A 20,735-nucleotide genomic window follows, 5' to 3' on the forward strand; every position below is an offset into this window, starting at 1 on the left:
TCATCAAGGCCCTAGGCACACTTACAAACTTAAATTAAAACCTCTACACCTGCATGAATAGAAAGCTGCTATTTATGGGGCTCTGGTTAACTCAGCAAAAGTGGCACAGAAGAAGGAAGTGCCCTGTTGGTGGAGAAATCTCCCTCTCTCTGCCCACCTCTTCCCCCCCAGTCCACCAGACACAAAAATCTCCTGCTGCAGCTTTTTGTGTGCAGATCAGATGGCAGGAAAGATGCCTCCACAGACCTGCCATGGGCTGCTGAGGTGGCTGAGTGAGGGGAACAGCACAGTTCTGGGGGATGTACCAGACCCAGGTCATTCAGAGAGCTCACACTGCTTTTGGAGGCTGACACACACACGGGACTGCTGCAGCAGGGTAGGGGCCACCCCAGCACTCTGCTAATGAGTAGCAACCTAAATAATTCAGATTTTTGACTGGGAAGATGGTCATGATGAGGCTCATCCTAAGCCACATAAAGAATGGGCTGTCAAGACATCTATTAGTAGTTTGCTGTGGTAATATCTGAGGAAGTGTGAGACACCAAGTGAGGCGAATAGGGCAAAAATTTGTTTAAAAAGAAGTGGAAACTGAACACCATCTTTTTAACTATAATCCCTGGGGAGATAGAGGGACAAAGTAGTCAAAAGTACTAAAAAGAATGCAAGAAAAAAGCCAACCCACTACTTTTTTTGTTGTTGTTTTGAGCAAAACAGATGTATCTCCCTTGAAATAAGACCTTGTGAGAAGGGATAAGGCATCATACATTCTTGACTTTACCAAGGTTCGTGGAGTAGGCTCCCAAGGTATTCTTGGGCAAACTAAAGAAACAAGCCAAAGGCAAACCTGGATAAACAGCACAAAATTAGCAGATAAGCTATGTGCACAGATTTATTGTTAACAGCTGATAGCCAAAAGCAGTTCCTTCTTTTCTTCTCCACACCCTAGTACACTTACATCTCCTTTCCATATCCCCTAAACACAAGCCAGGTACCAGGTGGCCAAGTCACACTGCAGCCTTCCCTTGGTGGCACAACTCGCTTGCCTCCTCTCCTTCATCCACCTACCACTTTCCATGAAAGCTGTAGGAGTTTAATATCCTGGGAGCATCTGCTTCTCCGTCAAACAGTCAGAAACCGGCACATGAGTTAAAGCTTTATTGAGACAGGGCTAAGGCAGACGGCAGGATCTTCCACAAACTGCTGCAGAAAGCTGTTCAACACCCCCATGGAAATGGGGCTTCATTCAGAGAGGAGAAGTCAACAGCCTGAACATGAAGTGGAGACACAAGTTGCCAGACAGCAAATCTGCAGGAGAGGAGGCCGATGATCACGAGCCAAGCACAAACAGTAGCACGCTGTCACACGCAAAGAGAACATCAAACATCCCACTGGGATGTGTAAACGGCACATAACCCACAAGGCAGGGGGGAAACCTCTGCAGAGAGCCCCACGTGCAGCTCTGAGCACTCACACTGTGGGAGAGGCAGCTGGGGTCAGGACAGCAAAGGGAAAAGCTGCACGGGGTCCAGAAAACATCCTGCAGGGAAAGACTGAGCAAGCTGGAACCAGCCAGCACAGACAGAGGTGGCTGAACAGGGAAACATGAGCAGTAATCCTCAGATGTGTGCAAAAACTGCATTTTCAAGGGACTGAAGCACCTGCCAGTTCTTCAGGATAAAGCCAGGCAGCTTTCCTAATTGCAAAGAAAGTGAAAGAACAGATCATCTAGACAGGCTGTGGTGTCTCCAAATCTCTCTGTGGTCACAGGAAGCAGGTTTGTAAGTCTCTGCTGTGGTTTCTATAAAGCTACTTTGGTCTGAGGACAGTGCTTAGAGTGTTGCTCTGATACCTGACCTTCCAGATCCCTGGGACCACATCCCATTTTGCACAATTAGGGGTGGGATATCCCTTGGCTTATCAGGACTGGATAGAAATCTCCTTTCTTCCACGCATCAGCCAGACACTCTTCAGGTAGCAGAGCTCCTCAGCCTTGAAAAGGTGAGCCAAGCTGGACTCCAGAGTATAGAGGAGCTGCCCCACAAGCACAGACATGGCTTTTTTATTACATGGGACAACTTGGATGTGTCTTTAACCAGGTCTCAGCTTCCTTACCCACAGACAGCAGAGGTACCAGGGGCTGGATGCTGTCTTCTCCTACAGCAGAAGCAAAGAAAGGAGCTGGAAACTTTGTACCCTCATCTCTGAGATGGTTTGGTGCCCACATCTTCCTTGTGGGCTCCAAGACTCCCTGCAAATCCTTTACTGGGTCAACAGGATTTGGTTTTTTGTGGATGGCTATGGACTCAGCTCTGGACTTTCTTCAGGCCCAGCCAGCTTTGCTCAGTCCTCATGCTCCTGTGACAGGTTTTGTGATGAAGACCCATTTCATTTTGGAGATGATGCTCTTTGAGCACAGGCACTCTCTGAACGTGAAAGCAGCAGTGTCCAAGAGCTTCCTGAGCAGAGTGGGCAAAGGCAAGGGTGATGACTTAAATGGGATATTCCACTTCCAGTTCTACCACTGGTTTTTAGCCTGGATACCACATAGATTTTATCAAGACACCCAAATTTAGTAGAAATGTGGTGCTTTTGTGTCACAGTGCAGAAAGAGCTGTTTTTTCCCCTTATTCCTGCAGGGGAATAAAACCACTTCCATCCACAGTGGGAGATGCATACTGCAGGGACCTCAAATGCACCACAAGAAACAGAGTAGGAAATGGGTGAGTATCTAACCTAAAGGACAGAAACACTTGTTAGAAAAACCCTGTTTGCTTAGTAATTCCAAAGCTGCTTCATTCCATCAAAAGCAAACACACAATCTCAAGGATTTATTGCAAGAGCTACTACAAAACCATAAAAAACCCCTCTGCAAGTGCTCAGTCCTCCTCAGCTGTCCAGCTCTGCTCTCCAAGTTACATCTGCCTCTACAGACCAGCTAAGTTTTCTTGACCTCTTCTTTCCCTTCCAGTTCCATCATCCATCCTGTGATGTTGCCCCTCTTGTTTTTCCTGGATTTGTAGTACCAGCAGAAGACAGCAAGGGCCAGGAGAAGGATCGGAACCAATGGTAAGTATAAGATGAAGTTCAGCAGTGGTGGAGATGAGCAGATCCTAGACAAAACAGTTGACTCTGAAGGAAAAAAGAAATAAAAAGTCAGGCCCAAGCTAGTTTGAGTTTCTCTCTCCTACTGTTTGTCTAAGTTCTATTTTCTTAAAGCTTTTCCCTGAGTCTTCAACAGCTAATAATTTTTAAGAATTCATACAGGCTAACTGAGGAAAAGAGGGAGAGAAACCAGGCAATTTGCCTCTATTTCTTGTCTGGGGAGGTCAGATAAGGCCCTGATCTGTTCATCTGAAACATATCAACAGAAAGCATCCAGTTCTTCTGCTAACCCGCTCCAGACTGGGCTCAGTAAGGGAAAGCAACACACCAGTGACAGTGGGATGAGGTACAAGTCTGTCAGAGGCAGCACCACTGAGCAAGATGGGATAAGAGGAAAGCAAAGGGAACCAGATCAAGAGGTCCCTGTCCCCACCCAGACACCTGCCCCTCCTTGTTACTGCTGATCTGCTATTGTATTTCATCCCCAAGGCAGCCGTGAGCACCATCCTCATCCCTGGCAGCTCCTGCAGAGCAGCTCCCCAGCTGAGGTGCAGGCTGCTGGGTACTTGAAAGATACCTGCATCACTGGAGGAACAGACATGCACACACATGGCCATCCCTCAAAAAAAAAAAAAATTAAAAAAAGAGGGTTAAAGAAAAAACACCCAGCTAATCTTTTGCCATTTGTGAAAACCATGAAAACCACTTGACAAAAACACTAATTCAAAAACTGGAGGAGGATTTACTAGCAGTTACTGAGCAATTTTAGCAATGGTTACTCCACCAGTAATGGGTAACAAGAGATAGAGGGAGATGATGAAGAAGTCTTGAGTGCTGGAGAGAGCTGTGATGGAAAACAGCAGCAGCACAACAGCAGGGAGGATGAAGTGCTGTCAGTCCCTCTCTGTGCAGCTAAATCCAGATTAGCTCTGCTGTAGGTGAAAAGTCATGGGAACAGGCTCCGTGCCTGGCTGTGGGAGGCACAGGGGAGGGCTCTGCAGGGTCACCCTTTCCATGCTGGCCAACACTTGAAGTCCTGCAGAAGCCATAACTCGTGTAGGCACCCAGGCTGGCTCCAGGGCTGAAGGAGGGTACAAGTGCAAGATCCTCTCAGCTGGGTGCATCGTGATTGATTTCACAGTTTATATTTTTTCCTCCACATGGGTCATCTGAGCCTCCTATTTTCCCAAAGCAGCAACAACTCCTGTGTATTACCTTCCTAAAAACACCGCATGCACCTGACTGAAACCTTTGCTTTTATTTACTTAAACTTGTGCATGCATAATCCAGTCCTACCTTTGCAGCCAACATGCACCCCCACTCACCCCCAAGGGAACAGAGGCTGGTTTTAGAGACCTCAGTCTAGACAGACTTGCCAGAGAGGTCACCCCAAGAATTTTCCCCCCAAAACATTTCGGTTCTGGCCCCAGCATGGCTATGGGGGGATGAGCCATGCAGGGTGATCAGCCCCTGGCACCCAGCAGCGTTACCTGGCGGGATGGTGGCGAGCTGGGTGTACCCAGAGCGTGCCAAGGCTCGCAGAGCCCAGTCCTTCCCCTCGCTCTGCTGCTGCCATTCCTGCAGCTGGCAGTAATAGGCCCCAGCATCTCCCCTCTCCACGCTGAGCAGCGTCAGGCTGAAGTCGCCAGGCGAGGGGCGGCGGAGGTACAGCCGCCCTGCCAGGCGCTCCTGCGGGTACTCCACGGTGCCATCGTGGTGCAGGGTCAGCAGGCAGCTGTCATGGCCACTGCTCCCCACCTGCAACCAGGTGGCTGAGAGGTGTGTGCCGGGCAGGAGGGCACCCTGCAGCCGGCAGGGCAGCGTCACCTCCTCGCCCTCCCTCGCGGAGATGCTGCGGTTGGTTCTCTCCATCTGCAGCTCACGCTCTGGGGGAGAGTGCAAGAGAAAGAGATGTTGTGGTGTTGTACTGTTGTAAAAACCACTTCTGCCTGCACCCACAAGCTCCATTCTGGAGCAAAGGGTGAGGGATTGGAATGGCCTCTTGCAGGAGCCTCTGCTGGATAGACACAGGCCCCTTGCTCCTGTCCATTCTCCCTGGGGAGTCGTGTCCTCATCTTCCCCATCATCTCTGTCCCCCATGCAATAATACTTCCTACTCCCTCCAAATAAGTGATAAAGGCATCATTTGGACCAGCAGCTATTTAGGAAGCTGGAATTCTCTGATCCACTTTATTTAGAGCTGGAGTGAGGCTGGGGGAGGGAAGAACTGAGCCAGGGAGACACCCACCATGCACCCCAGAGGTGCAGTGATTAAGGTGAGAGCAGCTGAACCTCCAGTCTTGTTTCTTAGCAGCAACGTGCTGCAGGGTAAGGAAAACCAAGTGTTTTCCTTCAGGGTGCTCAGGAGCATCAGGTAAGGGCTGCTTCTCTATTCAACAGCATTGTACAACCACCCAAGTGCACCAGGTGTTGCAGGGAAAAGAAAAAGGTCACAATTCACTTTGTTACGAAGCATTTGACTACATCTGCCAGTAGCAAAGAGAGCAGCTCAGTTGGTTTGGGAGGATGTGGTAAATCTTCCTAATTCCCTATTTCCCTTTGAGAGGCACTGACAGCTCCTGTATCCCTAAGCCTCAGATCCAGCACAGGAGCTGCTGCTTCTCCTAAGCCCTGCCAGCTTAGGAGAGGCCTGCCAGGGGTCTGTCATGAATTGATCCAACCTTCTTCAGCAGCACCTGTACAAGGGACACCACCTGCTCACCTGGGAGTTTGAACCTCAGCGTGGTCCTTCCTGATGCTCCCTCTCCGAGCTTGTACCAGCCATCCACCAGCCAGAGCCACTCCTCTACCACACAGTAGTACCTGCCCTGGTCCCCGAGGTTTGCAGACAGAATCTGCAGCTGGAATATGTTGCTGGACACCCTCTGGCTCAGGAACCGGGACTTTTGTGCAGGAGAGCTGAATTCAGACCCGTATTCCAGAATGCTGCTGTAGCTGGCCCTGACGATTTGCAGGGGCGTCGCATCCGCCAGAGGAGGCAGGAGGTACCAGGTAACAGCAAACTGTGAATTTTTCGGGGCAAACACAACCCTGCACTCAATGGCTGCGTTACCACTGGCAATTTCCACAGAGCTGTCTTGCGTAGCAACCTGAAGCTTGCTTTCTGAAATGGAGAAAGGAAACCGTCATGCCAGCACAGGGATACTGACAAGGAGAGGAATAAAGCTGTCCTGAGAGAAACACACTGAAAGAGGAGTAAGGAAGAGGGTGCACAGAGGACAAAGACACATTAGGGGATGCTGGAGCAGAGGGTGGAGGAAGGAGGGGAAGAGCAAATCCACACACCCGTGTTCAAACAATAGCAGGGAACCACAGCTGGGTGTTACTGGGAAGGAGAGTAGCAGAGGAGGTGCCTTGGAGACCACGGAGCAGGAATGGGGGATGGAGGCAGCCATTGTGTTGGAGCTTGGAGGGAGAGCCTCTGTCTGAAGCAAATGTGTCTATCTACCACTGCTTCCATCAGCAGGCTCACACGTACGTGACAAAACCAGCCCACGCCTATGGAGACTGTGAACAAGTGTCTTTTATCACTGAGAGACTACAGAGCCCCTGTGGGTCTCACTAGCAGTTGCCATCTCAGATGTTCGCTGTGGTTATTAATCCAAAACCACAGCACGGAGTCCTGCACACCCTCTGAGGTCACACCCAGTGATTGTTCAGTGCTGTGCAGTTGAGGAGAGCAGAGGGAAGGTGCTGCCTCGGCAGCAGGCACTGCTGATCCTGATGTGTCTGTGCTGCTCCTGCTTTGAGGGAACCTCCTCCCACAGTGCATCACCTTTTGCTGGAACCTCTCCTCCAGCAGTGAGAAGGCTGCAAATCCATATCTGTAAAGGTTCTCCAACCACCTACATTTCCCCTCCACCCTCCCCTCCATGCTGAGCCTCCACCTCTGTCAGATGGAGTCAGCAGTCAGGGGAAGGAATATACACAGGGATCCACCCTTGGGTAGGGAGAAAATACTCAGCAGGAGACACCATCAGGGTTTTAGGGGGCCATAGGCTGAGTTTCCATTCTTAGAACTTTCCTTGCATGTAAGCTGAGCAGCAGGACACCCTCTGCCACAGAGGCTGGGGACAACTGAGCTCCCCTAAGGCTCAGCCCCTGGGTGCTGGTTTGAGGGCAGGCAGCAGAGGACACACTGAGATGGTCCCTCAGAATGTCTCAGACCCCTGCCCTTGGCCACAGGCTCAGCAGAGCACTCTCCTTCACAGTCCTCTCCCAAGGGATGTGATGGCAGCAGGTTGTGGAGAGGGCTTTGGGACAGGAGGGGGCTGCAGCTTCTCCCACAGGAGCTGAGGGGACAGAGAGACACTGCAGGAGAAAGCTTGCACATTTCCTCTTCCTTCAAGCATTTCTTCTCAAAACTCAAGCAATCCATTTCAGAGGCCTTCACTGCCTATCTTGAGACTGGTCAAAGCAAAATATCCCGATATCTCTTTACATCTCTGTAGAGCCTCTGCCTCTTTGTGAAATCTGCCAACAAAACCCTCCCTGCTTATTCTTTTCTCTTTGTAACCCATTACTCTTCCTTCTCTCTGCAGACAAACACATTTTCACTCAAGGGTTGGCAGTTTCCTCCACAGAGGCGCTTGCACAAGCGCCAGTATCTGCTTACTGCCTCACTTTAGTGGTGAGGATTTCCACAGCAGCACTCACCAGGATGTCTGGGAGGTGGATGCTCCCAAGGGATCACAGTGCTGTCCTGCATTTCACAGTGTGCATTTACTGCTCTGAAGAAACAGTTATGGGCAAAAAGCAGAAGAGAGGGGACAGTAGTCACCCTAATTAGGGCACTGTGTAAATTCATCAGATCCACCATGAAATTCACACAGACTTGAGCATACCTGGCAGCTAGATGCAAGTTGATATCTTAAACTTCAGTACTTAAAAGCATACCCATCCCAGAGCTGGCTCTGTGGAAGCACAAATCGTCAGAGGGAGGGCACAAAAGCCATCTGGAGATGGTTCTGGGCAGCCTGCTCTAGGTGGCCCTGCTTGCACAGGGAGGTGGACCAGGTGACCTCCAGAGGTCCCTGCCAATCTCCACCAACCTGTGTTTCTGTGACAGGTGAAGTGATCACGCTGGAAAAAATAAGATACTTAATTCATCTGCTCGGTACCAAGGATACCACTCAGCCAGTCAGTGAACTGCCAGGGGACAAAGGGACAGGTAGGGCCTTGCTTGACACCTTTGGGGACAGAAAATGTTCCAGAGAAGGAAAACTATTAGAGCTCAGAGAGGAGGCACAGGAAGCACTGCCTTGAGTGCTTGATTTTGATGAGGAGAATTGTTACACTCGGAGATCAAGAGGAAGCAGAACACTTGCTGCAAAGCCCCTTTGTTTTAGCTCCTCTCTCTACTGCTAAAGATCAATTACCAAAAGGGCAGAGCAGCTGCCTGCCTCTTCCTTTCTCACATAAAGCCATGGTGCTGTTTTCCCTTTCATTTTCAATTTAATTAACCGAGCTGAGCATCTCACCACCCGTCTCCCTGTGAACCTTGCCTGCTGATGCTTGGTTTTCCACCTGGCCCAGGAGCAGTGGAGCAGGCAGAAGGGCACAGCCCATGTGGGCTGCTGGCCTGAGGGACACAAGGTGAAAAAGTCCCTGCAATTGACCCCAGAGTGGGGGAGCACTAAGAGGCTCAAGGAGCACTAATAATGAAATCCCACCTAAGATATTGGAAAGGGAAAAGATCTCTCCTCCTTCCCTGCCTGTTAAAATCTTTCATGGATGCCCCTCCTATCTGAAGATGGCTCGCAGACCACAGCAACACGTAAATTCCTAAAGAACCGACTAATATCAAGGAGTAAACAAAGTGCTGAAGCAAAAAGTCAAGAACTCCAGTATCTCTGCAGGCTCCAGCTATAAGGTTTTATATGAGGAGAAGCAGGCTGGTGATTTTCATGATTTGCAGCTTCATTTTCTGCAGCTTCACCCCAGCCCCATTGCTGCCTGAGCCAGCTTCCTCCCCAGACTTCCCTGCCCTCCCAAATATCCTTCACTGGCTCCTGCTGCCTTTCCAAGGGAGGTGTCACTAGAGCCAGCAGGGACCTCCCACTGTGCATCACCCTCTCCCAGTTCCACTCTTCACAGCACCACAGTCTCCAGCAACAGCTGCAGCACGTTTGGAGCCAAATGTTGTATTCTCACGCTGCTACCATCTCCTCTGTGTGGATGCTCTGCCATTAGGCCTGCTCATCTTAGTGCCATTTACACTAGAGATGTGTGCCCAAAGGTGCTGATTGTTGTCACCTCAGTGCCACCCTGCCCCAGCTGGTGGTAGCTCCAGTGTTTAACAGAGCACCCCAGCAGTCAGCTCCACAGGGGTGAGGAATGAGTAAGAGCGGAACAGGAGAGAGCACCAGAGAAAAGAGCCCAGACAGGGAAGAAAATATATTAGCTTATGCCACAGCAAATCCATCAGTTAAAAAACATGAAAAATGCATAACTTCAGTTCACTGGGTTGTGGATTCTGAAAATCGGAGGATTTTAGAAGAAGGAGCACTTAATGCATGGGAGAAAAAAAAAAAAAAGAGCAAGAACTCTCCTCTGCTGGCAGAACAGACACAAGGGCAAAAGAAATAAACCAGCCCATATTCTCAGGCCTGCCTCCAGAGGCTCAGAGGCTCTGGCCAGGACAAACCCCGCAGCTCCTGCAGCAGCCCCAGCTGCGAGCAGGGCACGCTGACACCCTGGTGCTGCCAGGGACAGCAGGGAGCAGGCGCATGGCAGGGTGGTGGGGTCTGCTTGCAGCATCTCTCTTCCATAAGAGGACCAGGCTCCCAGCGGGATGCTGGCAGGAGGGATGGCAGCACAGACCCTGCTTGCAGGGGTGGCCATAAAAGGGAACCCTGGGTAGGGCCCCAGCCGTGCTGGGGAGGAGATAGCTCCCCACTGAGTCCCTGGCACCCTGAGGCTCAGTGCTGGCTCCCAGCCCAGCACAGAGGCCTGGTGCTTTCTCTGCATACCTTGAATATTCTGGTCAGGGAACACAGACATATCCCAGCATCAGCTTCAGGGGCTGGTCTGTCTCCACTGCCTCCCAGAAACCCACACCGTGGGGTTTATCTCACACCCCAAACATTCAGCTGGGCTTCCTGGGGGGCACTGCTTCTTTCCAGAAACCAGGCTTAAAATCCTAGTGGCAAGGCTGATCCCTGTGTGCTTGGTGTAATCTGCAAACAAAGAGATACTGCCGCTCACCAACACCAAATTTGTCCCCAAGGTTTTGTCAGGAGCTGAGGAAGCACCAGAACAGGCAGCACCATCTCCTGCAGCCCTGGGAGGTGACCCTGCTGGGGACACCCCAGACATCAGTGGCCCTGGTTACGTTTGATGGATTTAAAGTTGCAGGAGAGAACTCTGCTGAAGGCTCTGCTTACCTGGCAGCACCACTTTTATTCCCACGGCATTGGAGCTGGTGCTGGCTGCTGGCTGCCCCAGGGGCAGGATGTTCCTCCTCCAGACCTCCACCTCACACTGGTATGTCCCCTCGTTGGCAGGCAAGGCGCTGTGGATGTGCAGCCTGAAGGAGGTGTCAGTCTTCACCAGCTGGGCTTTCCCCTGGAGCTGTGGCTGTGCTGTCCCCCAGACCACAGTGCCACTGGGAAAGGCCCTGACCAGCTCCTGAAAGGGACCCGTGGGCTGGCTGGGCAGGAAAAGCCACCTCACAGACGCTGGCACCTCCTCTAGGGTGTAGCTGGCGTTCACCTGGCAGAAGAGCTCAAAACTCTGCCCATAAGTGATGGTGGCAATTCGGCTGCTCAGCGTGGCGTGCAGACCCAGACCTGCTTGGGAGGAGACAGCCCTTGGCATGGGGACAGAAGTCCTGCCCTGTGCCACCCCACTGCCACCCCACTCACACAGCCCTGGGCACCGCAGGGCCATGGCACCAGCACTGCTGCTGCTCCTCTGCCAGTGCTGCTCTCTCTCCACTGTGCTCTGCCAACCCCATGCAGCCCTTGGCCCTCTCCTGCCTCCCACTTTCCCACCCCCAGTTTCCCAGAAAACTCTGTGTATCCTCTTTTCCAGGGTCCCCAATCCTACACCAGAAGAGCCAGGGATCCTCTGCTGATGCTGCTCTCCTGTTTGCTGCTTCCTTCCACTAAGGCTTAACAATTCCTGTGGCCTGACTGGTGCTCTCAAGCACCCAGCCCAGCAACAAGAAAGGAGAACCATGCTAAATCACAGCCAGAAAGCTGCCTCTCCATAAAGGCACCCCAGAAGGAAGGACATGGTCACTTGCACACTGTAGAGGTTAGGGGCTCTGCACTCAGAGAAAAGGGCAGGGGAAGCAATCAGCACCAGGGGTGTATCTGATCAATACCACCAGAAAACTCAGCAAGTAGCTTTGTTGATCTTGATTACTGCAAGTAATTATGCTGCTAGAACAGATATTTTGTATTTCAGCTTAAGGACAAAGGCCTGCTGAGCAAGATGCTGCCCTTCAGGTCTTCCAGCATTTCAGCTGTTGTCCCAAAACACACCATAGAGGACTCTAGCATCCTGGTAGAAATGGGGAAACTGAAGCACTGCAGGGCCGAGTGAAAGACTAGATAAATTCTTGATGTTGGAAAAGGAAAGGAGTTGGGGAAATGCCTGAAATTTTCAACCAGCCTTTCCCTGTGGATTTGGAGAAGGCTTTGCAGTTGTGGTTTTTCTGTTTTGTTTTGTTGGGGTTTTTTTCTGTTTAATGTCTTTCTTTGGAATGTGGATACATAAAGAATTAGTTAAGAAACAAAGTCCCAGCAGGCAGCTCCTGCTACATCAGAATAACCATTATCTAGTTATGACAAGGAAACCAAGAGCCTCCTACACACTTTTCTTAGAGTGGTTTGTCACAAATCATCCATCTAAAACAGGGAGAGTTCATTCATCATTTCCCTGATGGAAATGACAATGATCCCCTCCCCATACATACCTGTTCTGCTGGGTTTTCCTGTAACTTTCAGGAGTAGCAGCGGATGTTGCTCGCAGTTTTCAGTACCAAAGATACAGGATGACACAGACTCCTCAGAATTCTACCTATTTTCCCCAAAATTTACTGCAGAGACTGGACTAAAAGTTTACACTTTCTTGACAACTACTGTGTCTGTCATGCTAATATTTGCTAAAGCAAATGCTTTTCCCATTATCTATCAAAAACCATATGGCACATTTGCACTCTTGCTGCCCCTGTCAAGATGAGGCCAGACCTAAAGCATTCTCCAGCCAAGGATCCTGCAGGCTTTACCCAGAAGAGCAGCTGTTAGGATTTACTAACCTACTGGCTTCACGTTGACTTGTATGCCTGATGACACATTGGTCTGGATGCTGTGCAAGTCTCCAGGAGCCTTCATTTCCGACACAGAGCACTGGTATGTGCCCTTGTCCTCCAGCCCCACCTCAGAGATGCTGAGCACATAAACGGCGTTGCTTGGCTTGAATGCTCGGAGCTGCCCCAGCTTGGCTCTCTCCTGGTATCCTTCCTCCCAAATCAATACCCCATGGGGGTCAACCTTGGCCACTTCCATCTCATTGAGGAGCCAAATCACTCTAAAGTGCCTGCTGCTGTTCTTTGGGGCTCCCACCACACAAGTGAGCTGCAGGGTGTCCCCTTCAGAAAGGGAGCGCTCAGCTGCGGCGATGTCCACGGAGAGGTCTCTGTCTGTGGGCAATCAAAAACAAGGAGGGTGGTGGGTGGCCCTGCCCGTGCTCCCCTCCTGGCCTTGCAGGGGGCAACAGGAGGGAATTCTCTGTTAAAACGTTTTCTTTCACAAGAAAAGGGATCAGGATGGCAAACTTTGACCCTGGGGGGAGCAGTTGCAGGTGAAGGAAGTGCCAGAGCCCTGGGGTGCTGAGTTCCCCTGATAAGAGCAGATAAACCAAACAGAGCAGAGCATCCACTGGGACAGCCTTTGGCCACAGCCAGCCCCTGCTCAGCTCAGGTATCCGAAATGAGGGCTGCCCTAACTCAGAGGCATCAGCTTTTGCAGGTGCTGCTCTGTCTCACCCTCCTGGAGCTGTTTTACCTCATGGCACACCTATTCTGTAAGCTAAAAAGGGGCACAAAGGGGTTTCATCACACTGGTGGTTTGAACTCTGCTGGTTGTGGCAGAAAAAAGTGCATGAAGGGCTGGCATTCAAGCGGCTTGTCTGAACCTACTGTGGCTGTTCCCGCATGCTGAAGCCACCAGTGGCTACTGTGGGTTGTAGGCAAGAGATGCTCTCCAAGCTGGAGAGGATTTGGGTTAAGTTCCTACAGAAAGCAGAAATGTCAAGACTTTTCACAAGATGGGGAGGCAGGAAGGAAGCAAGAGGAGGTAGACCCTTCCCCCCATAAAAATTAGCAGTAGGTGCTGAGCAAAGAAGGCAGTGACAGGGGGAACCTAGTCTTCTTCCCCTTGGAAGACCCTCTTGGGCAGTCAGTCAGCTGTGTGTGAGGTGAGGACCCCATCTCTGGGTCCTGTGATACCATTCACCTTCCTCTCTGGGCATTCAAACCCCCTGGTTCCTGGCATCAGCCCAGCTGGACAGTGGCTGCAAGCAGGAGACCCACTGGGTACCCCAAAATCCTGTGCCATGACCCCACAGAGCACTGGCATGGCCAAAAGCTGGAGGAAGGACTGAGCCCAGATTCCCTGGCTCACCCCACTCTGTCTCCCTGGGTCACTGTGGTGCCCCCTGAGACTCAAAACAAGGGAAAGGTTACATGCTGTGGTTTGGAAGTAAAACAGAGCAGCTTCCAGACCACAACTGGAAGGGCTCAAATAATTTATTGGAAATGAGCACCCTGTGAATTTAAACACTGGTTCATAAACAGTTTGTGAACAGGAATCCCAGCTGCTGCAGATATGTTTGGCATTCCTAAATATTTGCAGCAGAGTTTATAGAAACCGATGGAGCAGTTAGCCACGGTCAGAGTGGTCGATGGCTCTGGGAGCGATGGGGTGCTCAGCCCTGCAGCCTGGGCTCTCCCACTGGATGCTGGAGGAAGAAACCAGCCCTGCATCCTTGATGGAGGGCTTGCACAGCCACTGCTGTCCCACCATGGCAGTACCAGGAGCACCAATACTGCCACCATCACTTCCCTCCTACCTCTAACACCACGGGACAAATAGCAAACCCTTACAAGGCTTCTCTATTTCTAAATGATCCCATGGCACTGAGGCCTGAATTCAAACACTACCAAGCCCTCTTCAACAAGAGGATGCATGGAAGTGCATTGACTGCCATTGCTCCCCAAGCAGCAGCAGGCCTGGAAAGCCCTTGCTGCACACAGTGCACAATGAGGGGAATAAAGCTTTGCCAGTCAGACAGGTTTCAGGAAGCAGACTGACAAGAGACCACACTTCCCTCCCCCTCCTGCTGATACCTTGCTCCCCTGAGCCACATACGAGCTCTGTTTCTTTGGTTTCCTGCTCTGACTCACCACCCTGCCATGAGACATCAGTTCCCCTCACAGCCCCACACTGCTCTGTGGCCTCCTTCACCCACCCTGAGGTGTGGGGACAGCGTACACCACCTCCACAAGCAGGTTCTCAGCAGGAGACTTGCTCCAATTTCATTGCACGCTATGTTAAAGGACACCAACTAGCCACAAACCTTGTCTTGTCTGCATTGAGCTAAAGCTTACTGGTGAGAGAGAGAGAGAGATTCTCCCTTCCCCTGGGCACTCCCACACACCTGGGGGAAGAGCAGGGCGAGGGACAGCAGCCAGCAAGGGCCTGTGACAGGAGGGATGGCAGGCAGGGTGCTCAGAGGAATGGCCTAATGAACAGCAGCACCAGCTGCTCTGGAAACCAGCGGGCTGCTGGCAGCAGGGACAGACAAGCCAGCCCCAACAAGAGGCCTGCAGCACACACAGGCCATCCTCATGTCCCTCCGTGCCTGTGGCTGCGGCACAGTGACGGGCAGCTGACTGAGGAGCACTTTTTTAAGGCCACAAGAGCCTCGAGGCAGCGAAACAGCCCCGGATTTCCCCACACTGGGGGGTTTAGGGTTGCCAAGGATGATCCAGGCTGCTGTGGGCATGCCCTGTGCCCTCTGCCAGCACCTCACACGGGTCTGTGAGGCTGTGGGCTTGCTGCTGGTGTCGGAGACTGGGCTGCATGAGCAGCCAAAGCACCAAGAGCTCCTGGACCAGGGGCTGCCATGGCCCTGAGCCCAGCCCACCCCCTCAGTGTCCAGCCAGACCCACCAGTGTGGCCCTGGGCTGCAGCAGAGGCAGTGAAATCTGCTGTAGAGCCTTGAATGCACAGGGGAGTCTGAAAACCCGAGAGTTTGCAAAGGCCTTACCCTGGCTCACAACTGCCAGCGAAGTCTTCTCTGTTTGCTTGCAGGAGATGTCCTTCCACGTCTCGTCAGGATCCTCAATCCACTCGGCTGCCTCACAGTACAGCTGTCCCTGGTCAGATGGCTTCACCCTCCTGATGACAAGCTTGTAGGTGCTGTTCCCAACCTTGTTCAGCTGCACATCCCCCTCCAGAAACCTCTGCTCATAGGAGGGCCCTGGCTTCAGGATGAAGTCCTTGGAGAGGGTGAGGATCTCCTTGGCAGGGTGCTCTCCTGCTGCTCCCTGAAGAAGGTGCCAGCCAACTGAGAGATGTGTGTGCTGGGCCGTGGACTTGGACACCTCACAGGTCAGCTCCACCGCATCCCCTTCCATGCGAGTGAGGGCCTGGGGGGCCATGGAAGCCGAGAGTGTGTCTGGAATCACTGAGCATGGGGGGGAGAAACACAGAATCACAGAATATCCTGAGCTGAAATGGACCCACAAGAATTGCTGAGTCCAGCTCCTGTCCCAGGACAACTCCCAAGAAACTGCAACCAGGGCCTAAGGGACCTGACAGCACTGGAGAAAAATCTTCTGTTGCTGACTGACAAGGCTTCCATCAGCTTATGTTGAGGTGTGAAGTGACTAAAACCTCAGCAAACAAGAAAAACAATGAATCTCTTTGCAGTGCCCTCTTCAGTCAAACTACAGTCAGTATCAATTAGGCAGCCCCAAGGAGACTAGAATCCATTCCCTCACTATCCTAAATGTGGACTGGTGAACACCAAGATAAAGGAGAAAACAGGGCTGAACACCGAGTGGAAGTACCATACCACCACACAGACTTGGTGTGCTCACAGTATGGCCTTTCCCTGTTTCTCCACCACATTGCCTTCCTCCCCAGTTGTCTGCAAGAACTGCCGCCTCCCTCCCTCTGTGGGTATCCCACTTGGGTCAATTCCCACACTCCAACCTGGGAAGACAACAGCAGTTAATGCACAGAGCCTGGAAATTCCTGCCTTCCTAAGTGCCCAGCTGCGACATGCTGTGTCTGTGTCACGAGCTGAAGTCATGGGGGAGAAGAGGCTTCCTTTCCCTCCCCTTGCTCTGGCTGGGAGGCAATAACCAGGGGCTGTGTGGACATACCTACCTCAGCCCCACTAACCACCCCTTCCCCCAGCTGTCCCTCTGACAGACGAGCACTTCTGCCCAGTGCAAAGGTGGGGACAGTAGAGACCTGCCCCACAGGTCAGGAGATTGATCCCACACCTGAGAGGTTGGTCTTGGCGCTGTAGCTGCCGAAGTACCTCTCGTCGGTGTTGGGCGTGTGGCACTCGTACTGGCCGGCGTCGCGGTCCTGCAGCTCGGTGATGTGCAGCAGGACGGCGTCCCCCTGCAGCCGCTCCACGAAGATGCCCCGGCTGCGCACACGCTGGGTGTAGATGGCGTAGGGGAAGGAGGGGTCCACGGTGCTGACGATCTGCACCTCCCGCTCGGGGGCCGAGGGCAGGTAGATGGACCACTGGAAGTTCTGCTCCGCCGGGCCCTGGTAGCCGCTCACCTTGCACCACAGGGTGACGTGGGACCCCTCCGTGCGGTAGAGGGGTCCCTGCTGGACAGTCACCACCCGCTGGCCAGTGCTCACACCTGTCAGCACACACGGTGTTTGCAGGGGTACAGTAACAAGAACAAGTCCTGTCACTACAGAGCCCTGAATTTTCTTGTCTCCTGCCACACCGGGGGTCGCACGACAGAGACCAGAGCTGCATGGCCAGAGGGCTGCTGAGCCCATTCATGCCTGAAGAGCTTTCACAGGCAGGAGAGGAAGCAGCAATCAGGCTGAGATCAAGGAGGAAGCTTGTGGTGTGTTCAAATTAAGTGGGCCAAGATCTCAGGTCCTGCAGAAAGTGTGGGGGACAGGGAGAAGGGGGAAGACCTGATCACTGCCAGAGAAGGAGATGCAGAGATGGCTGCTGCAGAGATGCTCCACAGACAGAAACAGAGGAGAGCACAGGGGAGGAAGTCAGCAAGAGCTCCTCTGGAGGCAGGGGACACCAGGAAGCATCAAAAGCTCCCTCCATTTCTGCTTGCAGAGGGTCTGGGGATTGCCACCCACAGACCCTTCCCTTCCATATAGCTCCCAGCAGTGACATTCACTCTGCATGCTCAGCATGCACACCAAGCGGAATGCCCACAGGACATGGGCCAAAAAACAGCTTTGATGGCCAGGGAAGAGAGGTGGTGACAGCACTGCCTAGGAAACCTTCAGAAATTCCTCCCCAATGGAAGAGGGAGCGAGATAACACCCTCCACACCGCAATCAGCCACTCAACGGGGATGTGGCTGTCCCCACACCAAAACCCTCTTAAGGTTTGGGCTCTCATTTTGGAGTGAAAACACAGTGCAAAAAGAGCACATGCTGATGCACCTCTTCCTATGGCAACTGAGCCTCAGCAGTGCTGGCTGAGCCCCCCATGCCCTGCTTTCCCCACAACACTTCCAAGAAAGCTCCGGCCACTGGGCAGGGTACTCACCCAGGAGAAGGAGGAGGATGAAGAGGAAGGCAGCTGCCAGGCACTGTGGCAGCCCCATGGGAATCCACTCTGCTTGGATCCTCTCCCAGAGGGGCGGTGGTGGGTTCTCATGGGCGATGGCAACAGCCGCTCCGCTAAATAGAAGGTGGCTGGGAGGAAACTGTCTGTCAGTGGTGGTTTCCTCTGCTTAGAATGGCAGGGAGAAGTCACGGAGCAGAGTGCATCAGCAAAGTAACACCCTCTGGGAGGTGACAGCCAGTGCCCTGTCCCCAGGCCACCTGGGCAAGCGTGACAATGCCCAAAGCCCCTTCTGTCACTGTGCCCATGCCAGATGCCCACCTGTGGGCACCTGCTGGCTGTGGCTTTGCTGTAGAGCAGCTTCTCCCTGCTAACAGCAAGGAGGGGACAAGGGGCTGGACTCCAGGAAGGGATGGAAGAAGATTTCTAGGGCTGAAGGTTCCTCCAGCTATTTATTTCCCATGGCTGCAGACAGCAGTATGATGCCTTAGATACAGGCTAGGCTGGCACAGCGTTCCTTAAGGATGGCTGATCAAGCTCTGCCTCACAGTGCATGGGGTGTCTCTCCCACACCACTGCATGGTCAGGAGAATCCTAACAGCCAGTCCAGCTGGCTTGTTGGCTCTTGAAGGATCACCACCAGGAATTGCCCAGGGACTCTGTCCTGTATGCACATCCCATGGGCAGGCTGTGGGATGTGGGAGATCCTGGCCCAGCACTTCTCACAAGAGCAATGAGACCACAGGGAGCTGCACTGCAGGGATGAGGTCAGGGAGGCTCTGGCACATTCCCAGAGATAAGTGCTGTGGCTGCATTGCCTGGGACATGCCTCTGCTCCTGCTGGCAGGTGCCAGGGGTGTCCTGGGACATGGTGGGAGGCTGATAGGGGCACATCCTGGGCAGGGAAAACCCAGTCTCTGAGGCATGTAGCCAAAACACTAGAGACAGGCTCAGAGACACTGCTGAAATTATTTGTTTGTTTTTTTTAGTTTAGTGGCTTTGATTATTTTTTTGTTTGTTTGGGGGATTTTTGGGGTGTGATTTTCTTTGTTTTGGGGTTGTTGGGGTTTTTTTCCCCAGGTGGCACAAAGCATTTCTCCCTGAGCCATGCTGCTCCTGCTGCAAGAGGGATTGACTGAATGACTTAATTAGCTCAGGGATTCACAAGCAAAAACCAACCATAAAACAGCTCCTCTTGCTTGATCCCAGGGGACATCCAGAGGGAATGAGATTCATGTAAAGACCCAAAACAAACATGAGGTCCCTCCTTTCCCCATTTATAAAACCAACTCATATGACAGCCTGAGGGGCTGGGAGGTGCAGGCAGAGGCCCTTGCAGCAAGGCTCAACCCCCCATCAGCTGGCTCCTCATCAGCTCCGCAGAAAGCCAAAATCCAGACCAGGGCATGGGCTGTGGCAGCAGGCAGAGGTGCCTGCAGGATTCCACATGTACCCTGAGGAGGCTCTGTGCCCTGTGGTAGCAGGACACAGCCATGCACAGAGCCATAACTGTGTGGCAGGCTTACATTCCCTGCTGCAGGATTAAACCTTCCCATTTCAGAAGGAAAACGGAAAAGAAGGAAAAGATGGAAAAGGATGGAGAGGTTTGCTTTCCAAGAGCAACCCACTGCCAGCAGTGCCCTGGGGGATCATCCCGTTGACAGCAAGCCAACCCACTTACCACTTTGGAGGAGGGAAAAGCATCAAAAGCATCTCTGCTACAGTGACAGAGTAAATGGAAAGGAAACTTGGAGTTCAAGCTCAGTGAGCTTCCGACAGTCAATGTGCAGATAAACACACACTCGGGGACAGTTTAACTCCAAGCTTGCAACTCTAATGATGCATGAGTCGCAGTTTACATTTGCAGGAGAGAAACTGGGGAAAACAGGATTGCCTGGCCCAGCCCTATCCCTGGCAATAATGATGCTCTGTGGACAAAACCAACAGCTCCCTCTTCCAGGGACTGCACAGTCTAAAACTCCTTCTCTTCCTCCCTGGGAAATCAGTGCAACCAGACATACAGCAGGGCAGAGTGAAGGAAGGGGATCAGACAATTCTTTACAAAGACAGAATTGCCATTAAAAGCCACATCAGAGAGTCCAGATCCATGGGGAGAAAGATTCCCTTGCCCTATTTTCCCAAGCATGACACCAGGTAGGAAATAACAGGGAAATATGCTTCTTGGATAGCACAGGGGGTCCCTGCCTGTACCTGCACAGAGCAGAGGACTTGCCTCTTCTGAGCCAGATGGTGCATGAGCCCAGGCACTCCACTTGGCGAACTGAAGGCTCTTAGGGAATGAAAACTCTTGGCCTCTGGCTCCTGGAACAGCCTGGCTACTGCCAGCACCACAGCAGGGCCACCTGTCAGCACACCCCAGCAGGGTACAGGTATCTCCCACTCCAGAGCATAGCTGGAGATTGGGTTGCCCAGACCACTGGCTTTGCCTTTCATGCTCTGTAACTATTCTCCTTCCTCCTGCCTCTCCCTGGATCCCTTCGAAGGCGCCCTTTTTGGGCTCAGACACTTTGGGTCAAAGCTTTCCAGAAAAATGCCACCAAAAATGCAGCATGGAAAGTTTTACCAAGCCCAGTGCAGTGAGGTGGAGACTCTGCCTTAAAGAGCAGAACAGCCATCAGCAACATTCACTGTGTGACCTCTTGGATGGACACAACTTACACACTGCAGTGAGCCTGGGGAGAGATGGGAATCAGGCAGGACCAGCCCCACATCAGGACAGAAAGGCTGAGGAGGAAGCTGCTGAGGATGAAGGAGGTGACCCAGCAAACAGTGTTTATTTTTAG

The 20,735-nt window shown here is 52.3% G+C and overlaps 1 protein-coding gene across 1 annotated transcript; it reads right to left on the reverse strand.

Annotated features, from left to right (window-relative positions):
* Nucleotides 1-2,795: 2,795 nt before the first annotated feature.
* Nucleotides 2,796-18,901, reverse strand: LOC107212982 (immunoglobulin superfamily member 3-like). Its single transcript, XM_033518651.1, has 8 exons — nucleotides 17,914-18,901; nucleotides 16,649-17,026; nucleotides 15,403-15,822; nucleotides 12,389-12,772; nucleotides 10,509-10,913; nucleotides 5,825-6,226; nucleotides 4,593-4,988; nucleotides 2,796-3,129 (listed from the first exon to the last, which is right to left on the reverse strand). The coding sequence occupies exons 1-8, from the start codon at nucleotides 17,969-17,971 to the stop codon at nucleotides 2,936-2,938; spliced, it is 2,637 nt and encodes an 878-aa protein (XP_033374542.1). The 5' UTR covers nucleotides 17,972-18,901; the 3' UTR covers nucleotides 2,796-2,935.
* Nucleotides 18,902-20,735: the final 1,834 nt, after the last annotated feature.

The sequence above is a fragment of the Parus major genome, chromosome 1 (genome assembly GCF_001522545.3).
Source record: "Parus major isolate Abel chromosome 1, Parus_major1.1, whole genome shotgun sequence".
Taxonomy (NCBI): domain Eukaryota; kingdom Metazoa; phylum Chordata; class Aves; order Passeriformes; family Paridae; genus Parus; species Parus major.